This window comes from Oncorhynchus kisutch, linkage group LG14 (assembly GCF_002021735.2).
Source record: "Oncorhynchus kisutch isolate 150728-3 linkage group LG14, Okis_V2, whole genome shotgun sequence".
Classification (NCBI taxonomy): Eukaryota; Metazoa; Chordata; class Actinopteri; order Salmoniformes; family Salmonidae; genus Oncorhynchus; species Oncorhynchus kisutch.
Genome location: NC_034187.2, coordinates 51,451,607 through 51,473,576, shown reverse-complemented (window position 1 = coordinate 51,473,576; position 21,970 = coordinate 51,451,607). Strand labels below are relative to the sequence as shown.

Genomic DNA, 21,970 nt, shown 5'->3' with positions numbered 1-21,970 from the left:
TCTTCCAACCAAGTGGAGGAGTTGTCAGCTCAGTCACACTCGCTTGAGTTAACGTGACACTCCAGAGGCATGACATGGAAGCGACCTTTGGGGTCTTAAGTCCCCTCGGGAGTTCAATATGTCCGTACTTCATTGGTCAAGTGTCAAGCTGAAAGAAATCTACTGACTGATAAATGCAGAGAGAGAAAAGTTCAGGAATAACAGAGTCCTGCAGAGCTTGCCACTGGTGACAAAATAAACAAGTGAAGCATGGTGGGAGAGAGCACGCGCCACATTTACCTGAGTGAATGCCGGTGTGTCCTTGGGAGGAGGGAAGGGAAAAAATGTAAATAAATAAAAAGGTCGCTCCCCGTTTGTTAGGAGGGCTGTTCAGTTTTAACCCTGAAAAATCCTTGAGGATGACTTGGTGTGGAGGGGATCCTTACGATTCTCAGCTTGTCTGGAGGGGCTTAAATGCCACCCGAGTGAAATTAATCGAGGGAACTGATGGGGCGCCAGGTGCCCCCTGCCAAGGACGACTTTGATAAGGGGGGGAAACGAATGCTGATTAATGCAGAATTTGCCCATTTACAATGCACTTCAATTTAATCTGTGGGTATAAGTTGCATGCACCTGCCTCGGCCTCAAGTCATCAGGGAGCATAATGTACAAAATGTGGGAGGGAGTAGAGCGGTGTGTGCGAGGCTGTGACTCTATTGTGATTGAAGGGAGAGGACATGCACTGAGGGCAAATAATGTGAATATGGGAGTTTCTTTTGCCTAGAATCCTCCTGCAGCAGATGGTCCATTTCCATGGTGTCGTAAGCCATTGTGCTCATAATCCTTTCACCTCGTGTACGTTAGCTTATCCAATGTCTGGTCATATTCTTTGACATTCCGCTAAGCCTATCAGGGCAGTTTTTTGGGTGATGAGAGAAAAGAAAAAAAGGGGTTACTGTTCAAGTGAATGGACTGTTCAAGTATGGTAAATAAATGCATTTCACCTCCAACCTTAAATATCTCTGTATTTTTAAGATCACCGGCAGCGACTGAAACCAGACAGTCAGGAGACTGAGTGAAGGTTCACAGTGTAGCAATAATTTAACCACGCCAAAGCAGCTATTAGCGCATTGACTGCAAATCTTGTCAAATAGAACGTCCCTCTTCACATCAAATGGGCGATGGGTATACAAATCTAAAAACACACTGAGAAAGATCAAGAGGCGGTTTTCCCAGACACAGATTTAGCCTAGTTCTGGACTAAAAACATATTTATTATGGAGATCCTCCATTGAACTTGCTTTTAGTCCAGGACTAGGCTTAATCTGTGCCTGGGAAACCGACCCCTAAATGTAGGACGTTTCTCTAAATGCATACCATCTTTCTCCGAGCACGCAAATTTAGTCAGAGTACGAGTCCAAATCAAAGTAGGTGAAACGGAGCACGCTTCACGAAGGCGCACTCCGTTTGTACATATTTTGAAACAAATATGACGTAACCACGTCAAACATTACGCAACATTTTTGGGAAATTAATGGTGGCCATTATTTGAGCTGAAAGCGAGAGAAAATACACTCCGACTTTGGAATGAAATGTTGCCTATTCACATCTCATATGATGCCGGACTACAATATTTTATCTTGATATGTTAATACATGCTGTGCGAATTTTTGTGATGCTTACCTGTCTACAATACCTACTGTAGTGTGTATAGATTGCAAGTCAATAGCTAGCTAGTTACCCACGAAGAATCAACCTTGCATAATTCGTTTTAGGACATTTTTTGCCTGTTAATCTGGTTAGTTACATTATTATGATTCACATATAGCTAGCTAGCTAGCTAGCTGATAGTATTGAAGTCAAATGTTTGCTTTGTGTATATCTTGTCTCTATTGCCATTGCCCTGGCTGGAAAAAATGCTCAGTGAATGGGGAGGAGCAGCGTGAGGTAATACAGTATGGGGAGTGCATCTCAAATGCAATGTTTTACGCATTCTCCACACTGTCGTCCTCACAAGAACGTACTCAAGAGAACAGCCTCAGAGAGCATGAGAGTGTGGCACATGGTAGTACCCATATTGAGAAACACCCGCAGCCATAAAGGATCTCAAAGGGATTTCTAAAGGATGGAAGTTCAAACCGGAAGAGGCAGGCTTACCCAAAGGTAGTAGGTGAACTGGAGGGCAAAGATGGCAATGCCCTCGTTGTCGAAGGAGCCGGCCACCGAGCGGGAGATGTACCCGGGAACAATGGCTATAAAGCAGGCAGCCAGAAGCCCCGCCCCCTGGTTCCACAGTTCACGCGTCAGCAGAAAGGTGGAGATGGATGTCAGGCCACTGAACACGGGGGCCAGGAAGACGCACACATCCCGGATGTGCACCGTCAAGTGGAGCAGGTTCAGTACGTAGTGTATAAGGCCTGCGGTGACCATCAACCTGGATATAACTGGAGAGAGAGAGAGAGAGAGAGAGAGGAGAGAGAGAGAGAGAGAGAGAGAGAGAGAGAGAGAGAGAGAGAGAGAGGAGAGAGAGAGAGAGAGAGAGAGAGAGAGAGAGAGAGAGAGAGAGAGAGAGAGGAGAGAGAGAGAGAGAGAGAGAGAGAGAGAGAGAGAGGAGAGAGAGGAGAAGAGAGAGAGAAGGATGAGAAGAGAGAGAGAGAGAGAGAGAGAGAGAGAGAGAGAGAGAGAGAGAGAGAGAGAGAGGAGAGAGAGAGAGAGAGAGAAGAGAGAGGAGAGAGAGAGAGAGAGAGAGAGAGAGAGAGAGAGAGAGAGAGAGAGAGAGAGAGAGAGAGAGAGAGAGAGAGAGAGAGGGAGAGAGAGAGAGAGAGAGAGAGAGAGAGAGAGAGAGAGAGAGAGAGAGAGAGAGAGAGAGAGAGAGAGAGAGAGAGAGAGAGAGAGAGAGAGAGAGAGAGAGAGAGAGAGAGAGAGAGAGAGAGAGAGAGAGAGAGAGAGAGAGAGAGAGAGAGAGAGAGAGAGAGAGAGAGAGAGAGAGAGAAGAGAGAGAGAGAGAGAGAGAGACAGACAAGATAAGAGGGGCTGTAATGGAACATTTATGGCACCTTCACGCATATGGATGGGATACTTGCATTTTATATCCAGGATAAGACAACACACTGGGAATAAACTTTTTAAAATCAACCATAATGTACTGTAACTTATCCATCGAGCAGTTAGTTGGAACTCCACAGGTCAGGCAGGTGAGTGATACGTCAAGTAAGTGTTGGCTTGCTGCATCCACATGCTTGACATACCACAAGAGTGAGTCAAGTTAATTGAATCTGCTCTGGATTTACAATTGAGAAAACCAGGTAAGGCGATCTTCTCCGAAATACTGACTAATTGCCCAGTTCAAAGCAGAGACCTCGAAACAGCCAAAGCTTACAGCTCTCTGCCTATAAACTCATGAGACCCGGGCCTAATTAGGCTCGTGTGAAACCTTTCTGAAGTCAGAGGGGCTGTGTCTAAGTGTGAGTGATGCCCTGATGTCTCTGCCTGGCGTATAGCATACAAGTCCAGCGGACTTTGGCTCGTCTCTGCCTGACGTGCTTCTCGTTTTTAATTAGCTAGTCGTAGCCTAGGCGTGCTAAACTTTATCGACCATAGTCTTATTGCACCTCTCTCCCAAATCATCCAACCCAGTTTCCCTGACCTGGGGATTGAGCTAGAGCCTCGGCTAACGCTACTTCGGTTAAAACAAACGCTGAAGTAATCACTGTTTGGTTGCCCCCAGAACAGATGCTGGGCTCTCTGTAGTCTGCACCCCCCCCACCCCACATATAGCGTCACATTTAGGCCTGTCAGCGTAGAAAATGTGCCTGGTCCATTTCTCTACAGTAACAAAGGGCGGTTTATTGGCTTGACAGAGCCCTATGGTTAAGCAGTGTCACATTTATTCAGCCCTCAAAATCTTATCTACGACTCTGGAGAGGGAGCGGCTGGCAGATATCCCCCTTGAGAGTGGGAGAGAAAAGACAAGGGATCCGCAGAGAGGCAGTCACTGACGACATTTTCCGAGACCTGCTCCTCCCTCTCCAAACGGTGTGACCCATCATGTGCAAAAGGGGGACCTGTGTTATCATACACAATTAATGAGGGCTGTCAAGACTCATTTGAAGCAGACTGAATAGAGGGGAGAGAAGGCGAGCTGATGATGGCGGGATAAAGGAGGCAGAGGTGGGGTGCTGCTTAGGATCCCTGTTCGGAGACTCAGAGGTGCTACAATTACTGCAGACTAAAAAAAAATTGTTGTTGAATACCACTGAAGAAAAAGGCAGAGTGACACACTATTCAGGTGTTGAAGTGGTTCTGGAATACCTGCGAAAGTCAGGAAACCCTTGGGTGAGCTTCACCAAATGCACGGAATGGATTCCATTTGATATCGTCAAGATGCACGACATGATCCAAATCATTAGGAGATAGTATTGTAACTGAGTTATTCCTTCTGGGATTTGTCATGCATAGGGGCTGTGGCAGTCATGAAACTATCAGCCGGTTATTGTCATGCAATTGACTTCCAGTCTTACGGTAACTAACAGACACGTTGAGCATCTCCAGGCCGCCACACACATGGAACATATACATTTGAAAAAGTCTAATAAACCTATTTAATATACAGCACAACACTGCAGTCATTATTTATTTTTGGCAGGTCTAAAGAAACAAACAGTCTGAAGATTTTTTTTCTACGGAAGAACAGAATACGAGTCGACCAACTGGCCTATGCTCCATGCTTGTTCATTTATGCTTAAATCCAGTGCTATTATTTTATAGTAAGAAGAATAAAAACAGAAAGGATATTTTTCCCCCCCATGTCAGCTAGAGAGTGTGCATATGAAGTGGCTGTTGAGCGCAAAAGTGATTATTTGAAACAGATCCTATATGCTAGATTTAGAGTTATCTGGCAACTTTAGTTGGGAATGAGACAAACCCTTAGAATGTCTTAGAAATCAAAAACACATGGGCTGCATGGTGCGACTATAGTCAATTGATTATTTGAGAAAGTAGCTCAAAAAAGTTTGCGCTCTGTTCCTTGCCTCAGGTTGCACACGTTCTCTCATCAAGTGATCATGTTTTCACCCAATCAAACGAGTCCACATTCTCTTGTCTTTACTAATATGTAACATTTGTTTAGATGGCCTATTATCAAATGTGCAGGAACAGGGTCAAAATTTGTTGTTAGCCGCATGCACTTGAATAGCGAATGGAGGCCACTGTTTGAGGAGCAGGCAACCTCTCGCTGCGCAACAAGTGATATTCCACCCAAACTCACTATGCCATGGCTCTCCAACCCAGTTCTTGTTTTTCACAACAAAACCATTCATGAAATTGTTGAACACCCCTCTGCGCATTCAGGAACACTCAGGAACTCCAGCGTGGTCTTGGCTGTGTGCTTAGGGTCGCTGTCCTGTTGGAAGGTGAACCTTTACACCAGTCGGAGGTCCTGAGCGCTCTGGAGCAGGATCTCTATTTCTCTGCTCATCTTTACGTCGAGCCTGACTAGTCTCCCAGTTCCTGCCGCTGAAAAACATCCACACAGCATGATGCCGCCACCACCACCTCCACCGAGGAAGTCTGGAGCTCTGTCAGACTGACCATCGGGTTCTTGGTCACTTCCCTGACCAATGCCCTTCTCCCCCGATTGCTCAGTTTGGCCGGGCGGCCAGCTCTAGGAAGAGTTTTGGTTCCAAACTTCAATTTAAGAACAATGGATGCCACTGTGTTCTTGGGACCTTCAATGCTGCAGAAAGGTTTTGCTACCCTTCCCCAGATCTGTGCCTTGACACAATCCTCTTTTCTGAGCTCTACGGACAGTTCCTTCGAACTCATTGCTTTGTTTTTTGCTCTGGCATGCACTGTCAACTGTGTGTGTGTGTGTGTGTGTGTGGGGGGGGGGGGGGGGGGTCTGTATACTTTCCAAATGAACTGTATAGGCCTATGCATAAGCTCTAATATGTGTATGGGTGTTCTGAATTAAATCACCTTAGAAAGCGCTGTCCATTTCATTGTTTGGCTTTGAAACCTCCAATGTTTTCAAATTGATCGATCACAGTGAGCTGAGTTTTAAAAGCATGATACTCTTGCATTTGCATTGTTGTCAGTGTTGAGAGACAATAGCGCGCTGAGTACAAGGACATTAGCGAGTTGGGTCCTGCTAACGCTTGTCCAAAGCACATGAGGAGATTACCGTGACCCGCCGTTCACGTACAATTTGACTGCGGTCATGACTCATGACTGCCGGTATGGCTGTAATACGGTCACCGCAAAAGCAATAGCCATGCATGTGTAGGACTGCATTCCCTATATTCTCTTAACTGTCATAGACAAAGAGTGTGAGCTAATTTGCTTCTACTCTACAGTATTCCCACAACTGGTGTGATTTCTGACAAGGACTTCATAGAACCAGTGTGTTCAGAAGAGGTGATTTGTAACATTCCATTAGCGATCCAGGTTTGAGCACCATTAAGGCTGCCTGATAAAATTCAAAAGGCCCTTCATACCTCATAGCCTGTAAGTATTATCAGGACAGCTGAGGGAAGCACTTCACCTTCTTTGCGTAATCATGTGGTGATGGTGGTGGGGGCAGGGGGGTGGGGGTCTAGAGATAAAAAACAGAATTTATTGAGGCAGGTAGCTGACACATGGCAAAAAATTAGCAGCAGCAGAGGCACTGTACCTGGATCTTCCCTTGCTTTGCATGTTGCTGGGCATTTGCATTCTGTGTACCCAGCATCTGACACACCTGCTGGCTAAACCCTGGCACACTGAGCAGCAGTACTGTCCACTGCCTACAGATATAGACATGTTAGGATGTATGTTAGGAAGTTCGGATCCCTTGTGCAGATTGACTGAATCCATTGCTGCTAAACAGCAACACCTGCAACTGCTACTAGCCTATATTCCGACGGGGCAATATCTGCTGCTGCTAAAACGACTGACGACAGTACTGAGTGCAGGCATGTCTGACTGTCTTAAATGCTCGGTGCTTCTCTCCCACCACCCTGGACTAAGTACACTGTACACAACAGGGAACAGAGTGAAACTTCAGATGCCAGGTGGAGAAAGTGACGAGATAACACAGGGATCCATTTTAAAAGGTTTTCCCGTAGGTTTTTTTTTTTGCCCCATTAAGCATCTGATTACAGTACAGAGAGACATGTCGGGAGCTGTGAGGAAGAGCAGGGTAGTATTTTATTCACAGCGCTTCAGTGCCCAGTTTACTCTTCCCCCCCCCCCCAAAATGAGGCTCCGCCGAGAGAGGAGCGTGGGCGATAAATCTTACAGAATCGGCAGGTAGTAACTCACGGTGAAAGAGGTTGTGATTTGAACAGCAGGTCCTGTTGGTAAACCGCATGATCATTGGCAGTCATGTGGAATCCCTCAAGTTAAAAGCTCACTGGTTGCTGCCGATGCATGACAGACCGGAGAGCACTGGGGGAGGCTTATGAAACGGTACGGTCCATGGTGCTCTCTCATCTAACCCCCCAACCACTAGAACACCAGAATCTAGGCCTATATCTACAGTCCATTCAGATCCCTTCCCATTTTACACATTTAATTACAGCCTTATTCTACAACAGATTAAATAAGAGAAGCAATGAGGTCTAAGGAATTGTCCATAGCGCTCCAAGACAGGATTGCGTCGAGGCACAGATCTGGGGAAGGGTACCATGAAGTGTCTGCAGCATTTTAGGTCCCCAAGAACACAGTGGCCTCCATTATATTTAAACTGAAAAAGTTTGGAACCACCAAGACACTTTCTAGAGCTGGCCGCTCATACAAACAGCCATCCAGGGAGAAGAGCCTTAGTCAAGGAGCTAGCCAAGAACCCAATGGTCACTGACAGAGCTCCAGAATTCATCTGTTGAAATGGAGAACCTTCCAGAAGGACAACCATCTCTGTAGAACTCCACCAATTAGGCCTTTTTGGTAGATTGGCCAGACAGAAGCCACTCAAAGTAAAAGACACAACACAGCCCGACTGGAGTTTGCTGAAAGTCACTAAGGACTCATGAGATACAAGATTCTCTGGTCTGATGAAACCAAGATTGAACTCTATGGCCTGAGTGTCACGTCTGGAGAAAACCTGGCACCCTCCCTACGGTGAAGCATGGTGGTGGCAGCATCATGCTGTGGGGATGTTTTTCAGCGGCAGGGACTGGGAGACCAGTCAGGATCGAGGGAAAGATGAACGGAGCAAAGTACAGAGAGATCCTTGATGGAAACATGCACCAGAGCTCTTAGGACCTCAGACTGGGGTGAAGGTTCAGCTTCCAACAGGACAATGACCCTAAGCACACAGCCAAGACACAGGAGTGGCTTCGGGACAAGTCTCCAAATGTCCTTGAGTGGCCCAGCCAGAGCCCAGACTTGAACCCGATCGAACATTTCTGGAGAGACTTGAAAATAGCTGTACAGCGACACGCCAAGTCCAACCTGACAGATTGAGAGGATCTACAGACAAGAATGGGAGAAACTACCCAAATACAGGTGTGCCAAGCTTGTAGTGTCGTACCCAAGAAGTATGAGTACTAAGTTAAGGGTCAGAATACTGAAGTAATCCTGATATTTCTGGGGGGGGGGGGGGGGGGGTTTTAATACATTTGCTAAAGTGTCGAAAAACCTGCTTTTGCTTCGTCATTATGGGGTATTGTGTGTAGATTGAGGGGGGGGGGGGGGGGTCTGAACAAAATGTGTAAAAGGTCAAGGGGTCTGAATACTTTCCGAAAGCACTGTATATGCAATGTGTTCTTCCCACCTGGTTTGTTTTCAAATTGGGATGATTTAAGCTTGATCACAGCAGAGAACATGTTAAACTTACTGTGCCCCCCACGATCCTCCCCAAGGGGTACCATGACCGCTCGTCAAACCAGTTGAGGAACTCGTAAAACCCATTTGTGGTCAGGTGATGTGTTGACCTGTAGTTGAACCTGTGGGGAGAGAAGATGGCTTAAGTTGGTACCAAGGCAAATAACAGTGGCACAAAGTAGGCAGCTAGTACAAATATCTCAGACATTTGTTGAATGAGCAAACAAATATTCATTTTGAAAGAATAGCCTTATTATTTCCATATTTTACAAAAAAGGCAGCCAATGTCCCAGCCCACAGAGTTAAGGGACAACAGAAAGCAGGTAGGCCTAAACCTACCTGTTACGACATCCTTGAAGAGTCCACTGCTAGTGCAGGTTTGGACAATTCCCAACTATCTGACACTACCGAGACATCCCAAAACAGCCAACCAGAACATAGTTGGATTGGTTTGCTTGACATCTCCACTCTTGAAACATCTAGTTTACATTTAATTCAAAAAAAAAAAAAAAAGGTGAAATGTCTGCTCAAAGCCACGTTTCGTGCATACAGATTAGTACGTGGTTGCTTGCTTAGATTCCATGCTAGGCCATGAGTTACAATAATATCTGAAATCTTCCTATGGCTCAGCGTGATAGTGCAAGGCAGTGGTTTTAGATGAAGTGAAAAACAAATAAACCGTTTTATATGTAGGGACAGTTGATGTAACCAGAGTGAAATACACTTCATGAGTCATTGTTGTGCAATCAATGTGATGCACCCGTGGCTCTGAAATAAGCACATCCATCCTTGTGATAGATCACGCTTGTCTGCAGAAACAGCCCTGACACTGGTATGTCAGCAATCCCCAAGCACAATAAATAGCAGCATCCTTCCCTAATACTGTCTCCATAGCAGATGATTCAGGAGGCAAGAGATTTGAGTGGAGGGGGGAGGATGATGGCCAGCACACAGTCACTGAACTGTTGGGAGACACGAGCAGCTCACACACTCACACAAATGGCTGGTCGTGTGGAGAAGCTCATTAAAATCACTGCAAGGTGCTTTTTCCTTTTACACAACTCACCTGAAGGACTTGTATCTGCAGGTGAGGAAAGGAGAAGGCCAACATCCTTTCCTTTAATAAAGCACTTGGTGGCCTAATTCTAGGTTCCCATGCAACCTTTCTACGCAAGTAAAGTTAATGTCGGACATAAATGTCATTACAGGCCTGATGGAAACAGAACAATCGTCGGTAAAAATTGACAAAAAAGCGACAAAGGACAAAATACAACACAAGGTGGGATTTTGCTTTGGTAAAACGAATCTTGCAGAAATGAGTGGTAGTGCTTTTAATGAGCAAATATTTATATAACCATCATATCAAAGTAAACTTGGGAATCACAATGACGTGTAGTCCTCCCACTATGACTTGTCAGGAAAGCATGCAGTTTATTAGGCTACAGATTTAATCAAATTATGATGAACTTTACAGGGTGGTGAAAGTGCAAGGCTATGAGCTCGATGCTCCTTTCCAATAAACTGACTGTACATGCCAATAGCAAAGTGGGCACACTCGCTACATAACGCAATAAGTGTGAGGGAACTTTCAGTTGAGTTGAAAATGCGATTGAAACCCATTTAACTTAAATAATATTTCGGTACATGGAACTGTAACTGCAAAGGGTATTTTTGTGCACAACATCGTCACACAGCCTTTTATCTGCAACAAGTCAATTTTAAGGAAACATAGCTAGCGTATTTTCTAGGTTTGTGTTTAAAATCTTTTATCATCTCTGTTTGGACACACACGTTTTGGCGCTTCTACGTGGATTTCTGGTATTGAGGAAAGAGGCTTTGAACAGTATGACAAAAGCCAGTGAGGAACAAAGAAGAAAAAGGATGTAAACGAACACTATTCATACTCGCAGGGCTGGTGCACTCCCTGTCGCAGCTTCACTTTCAAGTAGAATATGACATGCCCTCGCTTATGGCTCATTCATCACTCACTGACTGACAAGTTCAGTGAGACCAAGCTACTGGTGCGCACGCACACACAACACACACCTATTGCAGTGAACGTAATGAGCATTGACAAGCTGGCTCATTCACAGTGAGGAACTAAGACTGCTTGAGCCACAGGGATAAACATTCCAATCACATTACTCTATAACCCGGACTCGTGAGGTCTAAGACCCGACACGAGCAGCTCACACAAACATCCCAAAATGGCTGGCATGTGGAGGAGCTCAAATCGCTCCGTGGTGCTTTTTCGTCTACACAATTCACCTGAAGGTCTGCAGATGGGGAAAGGAGGCGCCAAAATCCTTTGCTAAAAGTGCCTGGTGGCCAAATTCTAGTCAATAACCAGGTTTCTGTGCAACCTTTTTTTTTGTGGCTAAGCATTCAGATCACATTACTCGATAACCTTGAACTCAGCGTGAGGTCCGAGACCAGACATCTTCACAAGTTTGTCCAGCTGGAACAAAAATCACAACACTGAGCAATAGCCAGCAAAAGCAGTGTTTCTTTCTCCAACGTTGGTGCAGGGAGAGACCAGAATGGGTCAAATGCAGCCAGGTATAAAGAGCAACCCAGCAGAGAGCCCATATCGCCGCAAGTTAACCACTCATTCCCCACTCAGAAAACCTATTGTTTGTCAACTGTCAAAGCACAGAGGCGGAAATAAAGAGAACCACAGAAAGCACTTAAAATACTTCACCCGCTGCCTCGCCTTCGTCACAAAAACACATTTTCCAATGAGCTCATTGAGAGCAGATCCGAGCTTGTCACTTTGATGAGTATAATGTGGCCGGCCAAGCGCATTAGCAATTTAATGCATAATTGCCTAGTCGGTCCCGGCTGACAGAACATCACTGCATCACAAACTAGTGAGCAGGTGAGCGTCAAAAAAACACCTACCATTTAAATTCCTTCTGGCCTCAGGATTTTGTCTAACGTGTCAACTCTGGAGCAAATCTCATTGCAAAATGAAAATTACTCACAGCATGTTGTGCATTTGAGGATGCCCGTTACAAGTTACCCATTGTTACAAAGCCCCCATTCACTGCAAGAAAAACATGGATTCCTTTGTGATTTATGACCCGGTAATGCCTCGCACTTTGGTAACCACAATCAAATGCATCATTGGTTTTCCTGCCCTGCTCCTGGGTAAATGACCAAACTAGGCCTAACTGCCTGCTCAGCTCACACTATGAATAGTGTGACAGTTTAGGGAATTAACCACACAGTGGTACCAAATACCAACTTCACACACCTATGGCAGGTATTTTGTCATTTCAGATAGAGAGAGCATTGTATTGGGTGAGAAATGCAAATAAATACCAAATGAATACTATGGGGAGCAACAAATCCATACTTGTATTCTGACTCCTGCATAAGAGTGACAGGCCTTCAAAACAGATAGAGAAAATGCCAATGTCAACTATGAGGTTAGGAGTAATATTCTGAGTTGCCACCTAAAGTAGCCAGGGTGCCTGGCCCACTATCATTTGAATAACAGGATTACAACTATGTACAGTTGAAGTCAGAAGATTAAAATGTATTTGGTGTATGTAAACTCAATTTAACAATTCCTGACATTTAATACTAGTACAAATTCCTGTCTCAGGTCAGTGAGGATCACCACTTTATTTTACGAATGTGAAATGTCAGAAATTGTAGAATGATTTCAGCTTTTCTTTCTTTCATCACATTCCCAGTGGGTGAGAAGTTTACATACACTCAATATTTGGTAGGACCGCCTTTAAAATCGTTTTACTTGGGTCAAACGTTTTGAGTAGCCTTCCACAAGCTTCCCACAATAATTGGGTGAATTTTGGCCCATTCCTCCTGACAGAGCTGGAGTAATTGAGTCAGGTTTGTAGGCCTCCTTGCTCGCACATGCTTTTTCAGTTCTGCCCACAAATTTTCTATGGGATTGAGGTCAGGGCTTTGTGATGGCCACGCCAATACCTTGACTGTTGTCCTTAAGCCATTTTGCCATAACTTTGGAAGTATGCTTGGGGTTATTGTCCATTTGGAAGACCCATTTGCCACCAAGCTTTTAACTTCGTGACTGATGTCTTGAGATGTTGCTTCAATATATATCCACAATCTCTTCCTCATGATGCCATCTATTTTGTGAAGTGCACCATTCCGTCCTGCAGCAAAGCACCCCCACGCTTCACGGTTGGGATGGTGTTCTTCGGCTTGCAAGCCGCCCCCTTTTTCCTCCAAACATAACGATGGTCATTATGGCCAAACAGTTCTGTTTGTGTTTCATCAGACCAGAGGACATTTCTCCAAAAAGTACTCTCTTTGTCCCCATGTGCAGTTGCAAACCGTAGTCAGGATTTTTTTTATGGCGGTTTTGGAGCAGTGGCTTCTTCCTTGCTGAGCGGCCTTTCAGTCAGTGTATGTCAATATAGGACTTGTTTTACTGTGGATATATACACTTTGTACCAGTTTCCTCCAGCATCTTCACAAGGTCCTGTGCTGTTGTTCTGGGATTGATTTGCACATTTCACACCAAAGTACGTTCATCTCTAGGAGACGCAACGCATCTCCTTCCTGAGCGGTATGACGGCTGCGTGGTCCCATGGTGTTTATACTTGCGTACCATTGTTTGTACAGATGAACGTGGTACCTTCAGGCGTTTGGAAATTGCTCCCAAGGATGAACCAGACTCGGAGGTCAATTTGGTTTTTTTCCTGAGGTCTTAGCTGATTTCTTTTGATTGTGGAATCCTTACAGTAGGCTCTAAGAGACCCATGGGTGATTAAGGACCGCCAGGCAAGGCTCGTGCAGTGGACCCAGCCTTGGCTACTTTCCATCCGACTCAATGGCACTCGGGGATGCCCCACCCGCTAGTCAGGACTGCGCACATACAGCCTGTTCCCCTTCTGACCGCATGCACACATGACCATGCTGGTGGAAGAGGGTGGCACTGGTTTACTGGACAAGAGCCAAAACGAATATAATACTGTAGTGTCCAACGGATACGAAAGAAGCAGGAGAAAACGTTTTGGCGAATGATGAGGGGTAATTCCTATAGTTTCACATGACATGGTTAAATTACTGAGCTCCATGCTCTTTAACCCATTAAATAATTGCATTGTTTGATGGCAATATCGTGCAGATGCTACAAGAAATTAGTTCATTCTGGATTTAAAATATGTTAGCTGTAATTACTTAATCAACCCTGTATACTGGTGAGCAAGTTAAGTCACTGCTGATGTAGTGGTGTTTGCATGAACAAGAGCAGGAAAGAAAAAAATATTACAAGGGCTCGACAATAGTCAGACAAGAATATAGGTAAAAGTTGGCAGTAAAAGTCTTTTTAAATAAAATTCACAAAAACCACAAACAATTAGGCTACTCTGATCTGAATTGCCGGTTGTAAAACTGTACATCTCAAGGACTCAGAATTGGTTAGGCTTCTCCTCTATCATATATTGGCCATGTAAAATATTCCTAGAAATGTGTTTACATCCCTGTTAGTTATTATTTCTTCTTCGCCAAGATAATCCATCCACCTGACAGGTGTAGCATATCAAGCTGATTAAATGGCATTAACATTATAGGCGCACCTTGTGCTGGGAACAATTCTAAAATGTGCAATTGCTTGCAATAGGCATGCTGACTGCAGAAATGTCCAGAAAACGTAATGTTCATTTCTCAAACACAAGTCGCCTCAAACATTTTCTTTTTTGCGAAATAGGCAGTACATTCAACCGGCCTCACAACCACAGACCACGTGTATGGCATCGTGTGGGCGTGTTTTCTGATGTCAACGTTGTGAAAAGAGCGGCCCATGGTAGAGGTGGGTTTACGGTGTGGGCCGGCATAAGCTACGAACACCACAATTGCATTTTACTGATGGCAATTTGAACGCAGAGATACCATGACACGATCCTGGGGTCCATTGTCGTGCCATTCATCCGCCGCCATCACCTCATGTTTCAGCATGATAATGCAAGACCCCATGTCGTAAGGATAACCCACTGAGCATGTTTGGAATGCTTTGGATCGACATATGACAGGGTGTCCCAGTTCCCACCAATATCCAGCAACTTCGCACAGCCATTGAAGAGGAGTGGGACAACATTCCACAGGCCCCAATCAACAGCCTGATCAAATCTATGCAAAGGAGAGATCGCACCGCATGAGGCAAATGGTGGTCACATCAGGTACTGACCGGTTTTCTGATCCACGCGTTAACCTATTTTTAAAATCTGTGACCAACAGATGCATATCTGTATTCCCAGTAATGTGAAATCCATAGATTAGGGCCTAATGAATTTGAATGACTTCCATACATGAACTAACTCAGTAAAATCTTTGAAAATGTTGCATTGACATTTTTGTTCAGTATAGATAATCTTAGCTACCTTGCCCACCTTAACAATTTGATTCCTGGTTCATTGAATGAGGTAATTATTTTATAAAAGAGAAAAAGTAAATTGTTTGTAATTGTAATGTTGCAGGGTGGCAAACCAAGTTTTTAAAAATTAAAATTAAAATGTTAAAAATGAAAAGTGGCTCATAAAGATCAGTATGTGATGAATAGGGCTGTTACGTTGTTCGTATTTCCAACACACTGGCAGTCATGAGTCATGAATGCAGTACAATTGTGACTGTTGAGTCCCGCAATCTTGTTTTATGCATTCTGGACATGCTTTGGTAGTACCCAACCTGTTATCCTATTGGGCTGGTACTCAGGGCTTCATTGTCTCTCTAACAGAGTACATTTGGAAAGGTTTCATACCGTTTGATTTTACACATTGTTACGTTACAGCCTTATTCTAAAATGTACTAAATTGTACCCCCCCCCTCCCCCCCCGCCTGTCATCTACACAGAATAGCCCATAATGACAAATCAAAAACAGGCTTTTAGAAATGTTTGCTCATTTATTAAATAAAACACTGACAAATCACATTGTTACTCAGACTGTGCTCAGTACTTTGTTGAAGCACATTTGGCAGGGATTACAGCCTTGAATCTTGGGTAAGACGCACACCTGTATTTGGTGAGTTTCTCCCATTCTTCTCTGCAGATCCTCTCAAGCGCTGTCAGGTTGGACAACTGCACAGCTATTTTCAGGTCTCTCCAGAGATGTTCAAATTGGGTTCAAGCCACCATGTTTCACCGTAGGGGTGGTGCCAGGTTTCCTCCAAACTTGACGCTTGGAATTCAGGCCAAAGAGTTCAATCTTGTTTCCATCAGACCAGAATCTTGTTTCATGGTCAGAGTCTTTAGGTGCCTTTTGGCAAACGCCAAGAGAGTGGTCATGTGACTGAGGAGTTACTTACGCCTGGACACTATCATAGAGGCCTGATTGGTGGAGTGCTGTAGAGATGGTTCTCCTATCTCAACAAAGGAACAAAGTGACCGTCGGGTTCTTGGTCACCTCCCTGACCAAGGCTATTCTCCTCCGATTGCCATGTGGCTAGCTCTAGGAAGAGTCTAGGTGGTTCCAAACATCTTCCATTTAAGAATGATGAGGCCACTGTGTTCTTGGGGACCTTCAAACGCTGCAGAAATGTTTTGAGACCCTCCCCCAGATCTGTGCCTCAACACAATCCTGTCTCGGGGTTCTACAGACAATTCCTTCAACCTCATGGCTTGGTTTTTGCACTGTCAACTGTGGGACCTTATATGTAGACAGGTGTGTGCCTTTCCAAATGTCCAATCAATGAAATTTACCACAGGTGGACTCAAATCAAGTTGTAAAAACATCAAGGATGATAAATGGAAACAGGATGCACCTGAGCTCAATGTTGAGTCTCCTAGCAAAGTCTGAATACTTATGTAAATAAGACATGTTTTTTTTTATATACGTATACACAAACATTTCTAAAAACCTGTATTCGCTTTGCGGGGGGGGGGGGGATTCTGAACACTTCCCGAATGCACAGGCTTATGAGCACAGGCCAGAGAGAAGGAAAAAAAGCTGTATTAAAATGATGATTGTGCCGTTATAAATTGCATAGCCTACCAAATATTAGGCATGGCAGAAAAAAAAAACTGATTTAAGATATCTTTGCTACATAATTGGTCTAGCCTATACTTTAAAATGAAATACATTTGAGTAATGAATGTGGACTATTAAATTATGCATACTGGATGGACTGGTTACCTTATGCTAGGCTCCAAAATGTATATCCACGAGTCTGGGAGAGAACATAGGCGATGCTTTTGGTTCATTGATTGTGCAGGGTGGATTACAGTTAGCTCATCACTAATGAATTTGTATTAGATTTAGAATTGCCTCGTAATAAGGAACTTGAAAAAATAAAAATAAATAATTGGGTGACTACCTTCGGCTATACAGAAGCGCACAGTGGTGGGATTAAATCTCCTCCTCTCCTCCCTTTATTTCATTCTCGAGCGTGCAGAGGGGATGTCAACATTTAGTGGAATGTTTTTGTTTGCAAAGCATATTGCTATCGATGTTGGCGAACAAATTTCACTTGGTTTCCCAAATGAAGTACTGGGTAGCAGCAGGAACAGGGTTGGAGAGCCCATGGCATACAGAGCCTGGGCAGAATATCACCTGTCGCAGTGAGAGCGTGCTCCTCAAAACAGTAGTTAATGCATAGAGTGAAAACCTAGGTAGACGAACTGGCATCATTGAAAAATGGCGCAGTGGGGAATTGCACGCCTTCGAGTGAATACTGATGTCATGACTCTCTTCCCCCCCCCCCTCCCTTTAAAATCTAGCATATAGGGCATATTTCAAATGAAAACTTAAGCTCACCATAGCCATTTCATATGCGCCCTCGCTCAAGAACGGGAAACATATCCTTCCCATTTTATTCAGCCACGGTCAAATTATTTTCTTCTTACTGTAAAATCCTATATAAAAATGGGCATATCCTGTCAGGTAAATGAACAATCTTACAGCCTATGGCATGGCGGAAAGCCAGATAACATACAGTAGGCGAACCCATACTTTGTTCTTCTGCATAATGTTTTAGACTATTTTTATTTATGTAGATGTTCCAAAGGCTCCCATCAGCGGCTTGTATGCAGCTTGCATGCGTGGACTCCGTGGAGGCCTGGAGATGTTAAACTTGTTTGTTAATTAACAGTCCAATTATTGTGAAACCACCACAGCCCTAGTGATGAATATCAAATGGTGCTAATGATCCAAACATTTCAGGGACTACAGAATGAGCAATAAAAATAAAATCATAATTCGTTGTGGAAATTTGTTGCAGCTCAAGTAGACTACAAAATCAACAATAGATTCTGTCTCTCTATGGACTGGCAAGCAAACAAGCAGTAGAGGAAGGGGAGGACAAAACATTTCATTTAAATTCTACACTAAATAATTAATAAAACACACTGTTTTGCAATGATGGTCTACAGTAGCCTAAACAGCAATCTGTAGGGTAGCACCATGTAGCCAGAGGACAGCTAGCTACCCGTCCTCCTCTTGGTACATTGACTTCAATACAAAATCTAGGAGACGCTTGGTTCTCACTGCCTTCTGTATTTATGACAACTTCCGGGGGACTTCCTCCAACCTATCAGAGCTCTTGCAGCATGAACTGACATGTTGTCCACCCAATCAAAGGATAAGAGAATGAATCTAGTACAGAAGTCCTAAGCCACAGGTACCTAGCACTGCTGTGAATAAAATGTGGTGAAAAGTTTAACAAAAGGAGAAGCAAGAGACAAATTTTTTTCACTTAGCTAGCAAATGCAGCTGGTGACTTTAGTTACTCAAACACCCAGCTCAAACAGAGGGATGCCATGTTAGCTAGCTGGTTATGACTAGCCAACACAACAATGGAATTCTTCCAAGTAAAGGTAAGCTTTTGGTTTTATTGCCACCAGGGCCCACCAGTGTAACGGCTTACTGACTATACACCAACGTTACTGCATGATTGTAGCGGGTTAACTTAGGGTATAGGGGGCAGCATTCACTTTTGGATAAATAGCGTGCCCAATTTCAACTTCCTGCTACTCATGCCAAAAATATAAGATATGCATATTATTAGTAGATTTGGATAGAACACTGATGTTTCTAAAACTGTTTGAATCAATGTCTGTGAGTATAACAGAACTTATGTAGCAGGCAAAACCCCGAGGACTAACCATTCAGAACTATTTATTTTTGAGGTCGCTGTCTGTTCAATGGGTTCTCATGGGGAAACAATATTTCTTAGGCACTTGTTTGCAATTCCTACTGCTTCCACTGGATGTCACCAGTCTTTGGAATTTGGTTGAGGTTATTCCTTTGTGCAATGAAGAAGTACGGCCATCCTGGACAAGGGTAATGCTGTTGAGAGTTGGCCAAGACTTGAAAAGTAGCGTTAGTTTCCTCTCGTCCTCTATTGAAAACAGATAGACCCGTCTTCAATTTGATCGTTTAAAAATTAACGTTTAAAAATACCTGAAGTTGTATTACAAAAGTAGTTTGGAATGTTTTGGCAAAATTTACAGGCAACTTTTGAGATATTTTGTAGTGACGTTGCGCAAATTAGAAGCTGTTTTTCTGGATCAACCGCGCCAAATAAATTGACATTTCTGATATATATGGACGGAATTAAATAGAACAAAAAGGAACATTTGTGATGTTTATGGGACATATTGGAGTGCCAACAAAAGAAGCTCGTGTTTTATATTTTATTTCTGCGTTTTGTGTAGCGCCTTGCAGGGTTGAAATATGCTACTTTTTTACTGCTTTGCGATCATCAGATATTAACTAAAGCATTAGTTCTATTATCTATGTTGACTAGGACGTTACTTTAACTAATATGGGGACAATGACGTAGGCTGTGTGTAGCGGTTATGACATGGTTTGGCTTGGAAAAGTTCAAGAGAGTGCATAGAGGTGAGAAGGAATACAACGTAGCCATGAAAGTGAAGTGTGTTTATGCGGGATCAGGGGTGTATTCATTGGGCCGATTCTGTTGAAAAACATTTCTTAAACAGAAGCCAACGAAACAGGGATTTAAAAAAAAAAAAACTCTTGTTTGCAACTGTTGGACTAATGACTACACCCTAGATCACCCTAGACCCTAAACCAATCGATGTTACATTGAACTGGGTGAGTCATCCAACAATAGAAATAAGGCCATGCTCATGGGAAGAAAAATCGTCCTCGCTCATAACTAGCTACTTTACGTCAGTGGCGTTTAACTGTAAAATCACCCAAAACAAACTGCACTGTCAATTTAGGTGTCTACAACCTCACCATGTTCAGCCTGCAGATAGGTGTGAATGTCAGACTCCACTCTGAGGCACAACGGCAGATATACCGTTGAGATGGGAAACGTTGCCCATGCTACATCAATGGGCCGCTCAGTGCATTCTGGGACAAGGAGCTCTCTCCTTCAAGGAGTGAATGGGAGTCTATTTTTTTTGAATGGGAGTCAATTGAGCACTAGCTCAAAAACCCAATATTTACACTAATTTCGTCAACATTAGAAATCTTTCCCGAAATGTGACATAGTAGCTAGCAAGTTAATTATCTTTAAAAAAAAATATATATATATATATATTCACAATACGGATCAACAATTTACGTTGTTACATCATGCAAAACAGAACGCGGGTATTAACGAGAAAATACTAAAACATTTTTAAAAAACAAGAAATAAAAAAAAAATTGTAGTCACTGAAAAATTCTTAATGATTCAGGAAAATGTTATTATTTTTGTTATTCACTAGGTTTAATGTTTTAATAAAATAGTAGATTTTTTGTTTGTGTATAAAGTATTTGGCCACAATAAAAACATTCACAATTTCAATGGTCATGTTATCATTGCAATAGTAACATATTATATCCTTCATGTCAAAAACATAGGTAGCGTTCATAATGGTAAATAAGTATTTTGCGAGGTTTCCCCAAAATTCTGACACAAATTTACATTCAAAGAACAAGTGAGACAGATTCTCACCTTTTTCACAGAAAAAAAACATAATCAATAGCCACAAATGTGGATATCATAGAATTACATGGATATATCTTATGTAAAATTTTAAAGTGCACTTCCTTAACTTTGTTTGGTATACAATAATTGTAAGGCCTTATCCATGCATTTTTCCAGACAATGTCAGGAATAAGCATGTTCCAGAAAAATGTCTCTCTGTGTAAGTTGGTTTTGTGAATGAAGAATGTCTTATATATTTATTACAAGATTTCTCAAGTAAGCTCACGCCTTCCAAACTGAGTTCTGGATAAACTGTGTGATCATTACCAAAGCTAAGATGAGTTTTCATTAGTGTAGTTAGACCACTGGGAACAGCTTTGATCGCAGAAATAAACTCTGAAAGGTATTGGAAACTTTCAATTATATAAATTGTTCATATGTGAGAATATTACCATTGTTGTCGAAAACATCAAGAACAAAGTCAATGCTATCTACTATCGTATAGCTTCGGAGTCGTGGCATGACATAGTTGAGGAAAATAGGCAAGTTGACATATACACCGACTTTGAGAAGGGATTGCGTGACAATTAGCTTAGCAACCGTGTGACGCAGCATGACAACGTGAACGCAATTGGTTGATAGTCTGCTGGGTGGGGCATTATACGTTTCTTAATTTATTGGATTCCCATCTCCTTTCTATAATATTTCAGACAACAGCACCATGCAATGCACCCTGGACTAAAGACGCAGACAAAATTGGCAAAATGTGGTAAATGTGGTTTTTCACAATCTAAAAGTTGTATTCCTATTAACTTTCAGTGTAGCGAGGGACTTTTTCGCAGTGCTACGTCATACCGGCCGGATTTCTGCCTGCTTAAACGCTAATAACTCAGAAACATGAAATAAACCAGGGAATCGATGGAACATCACTCAAAGATGCACAGAAACAATATAACATTCAAAATGGGTGAACCTTCCCTTTAATACCATGAAAAACCTACTATCAATTTATCAACGAAACACGTTAATTTCCTCACATTAAAGCCTAACTAATATGTCACCATTTTTTACTTTTCAAAACAAGCCAGCTGGCTGAGTTGTTGGGAAACTAACAGATGGCTGCTGCTTCAGTTCCTAGTTGGGTCACACTGCCATCATGTCAATAAGCAAGTAACTTAAGTCTATTCACATCAATACATGACAAGCTATGTAAAGCAGTCTGCTGAGCACAGACATAACTATGACAGAAATAGACACATTGAAAGAAAGCTGTTTGAAATTGCATTGAAAAATGTCTGCATCCCAACTGTCATGTTTCCCC

General features: G+C 43.1%; 1 protein-coding gene across 2 annotated transcripts in view; it reads right to left on the bottom strand.

Moving 5' to 3' along the window:
- LOC109903741 (dolichyl-diphosphooligosaccharide--protein glycosyltransferase subunit STT3B) overlaps positions 1-21,970 on the bottom strand; it is an 89,595-nt gene that overhangs the window by 31,348 nt on the left and 36,277 nt on the right. For both annotated transcript variants that reach the window (XM_031788530.1, XM_031788531.1), the window contains exons 2-3: positions 8,795-8,903; positions 2,137-2,423 (exon numbers count right to left, since the gene is read on the bottom strand). In XM_031788530.1, the coding sequence (XP_031644390.1) occupies positions 2,137-2,423; positions 8,795-8,828 (321 nt within the window). In that variant the 5' untranslated portion in view covers positions 8,829-8,903. The remainder of the gene's footprint in view (positions 1-2,136; positions 2,424-8,794; positions 8,904-21,970) is intronic.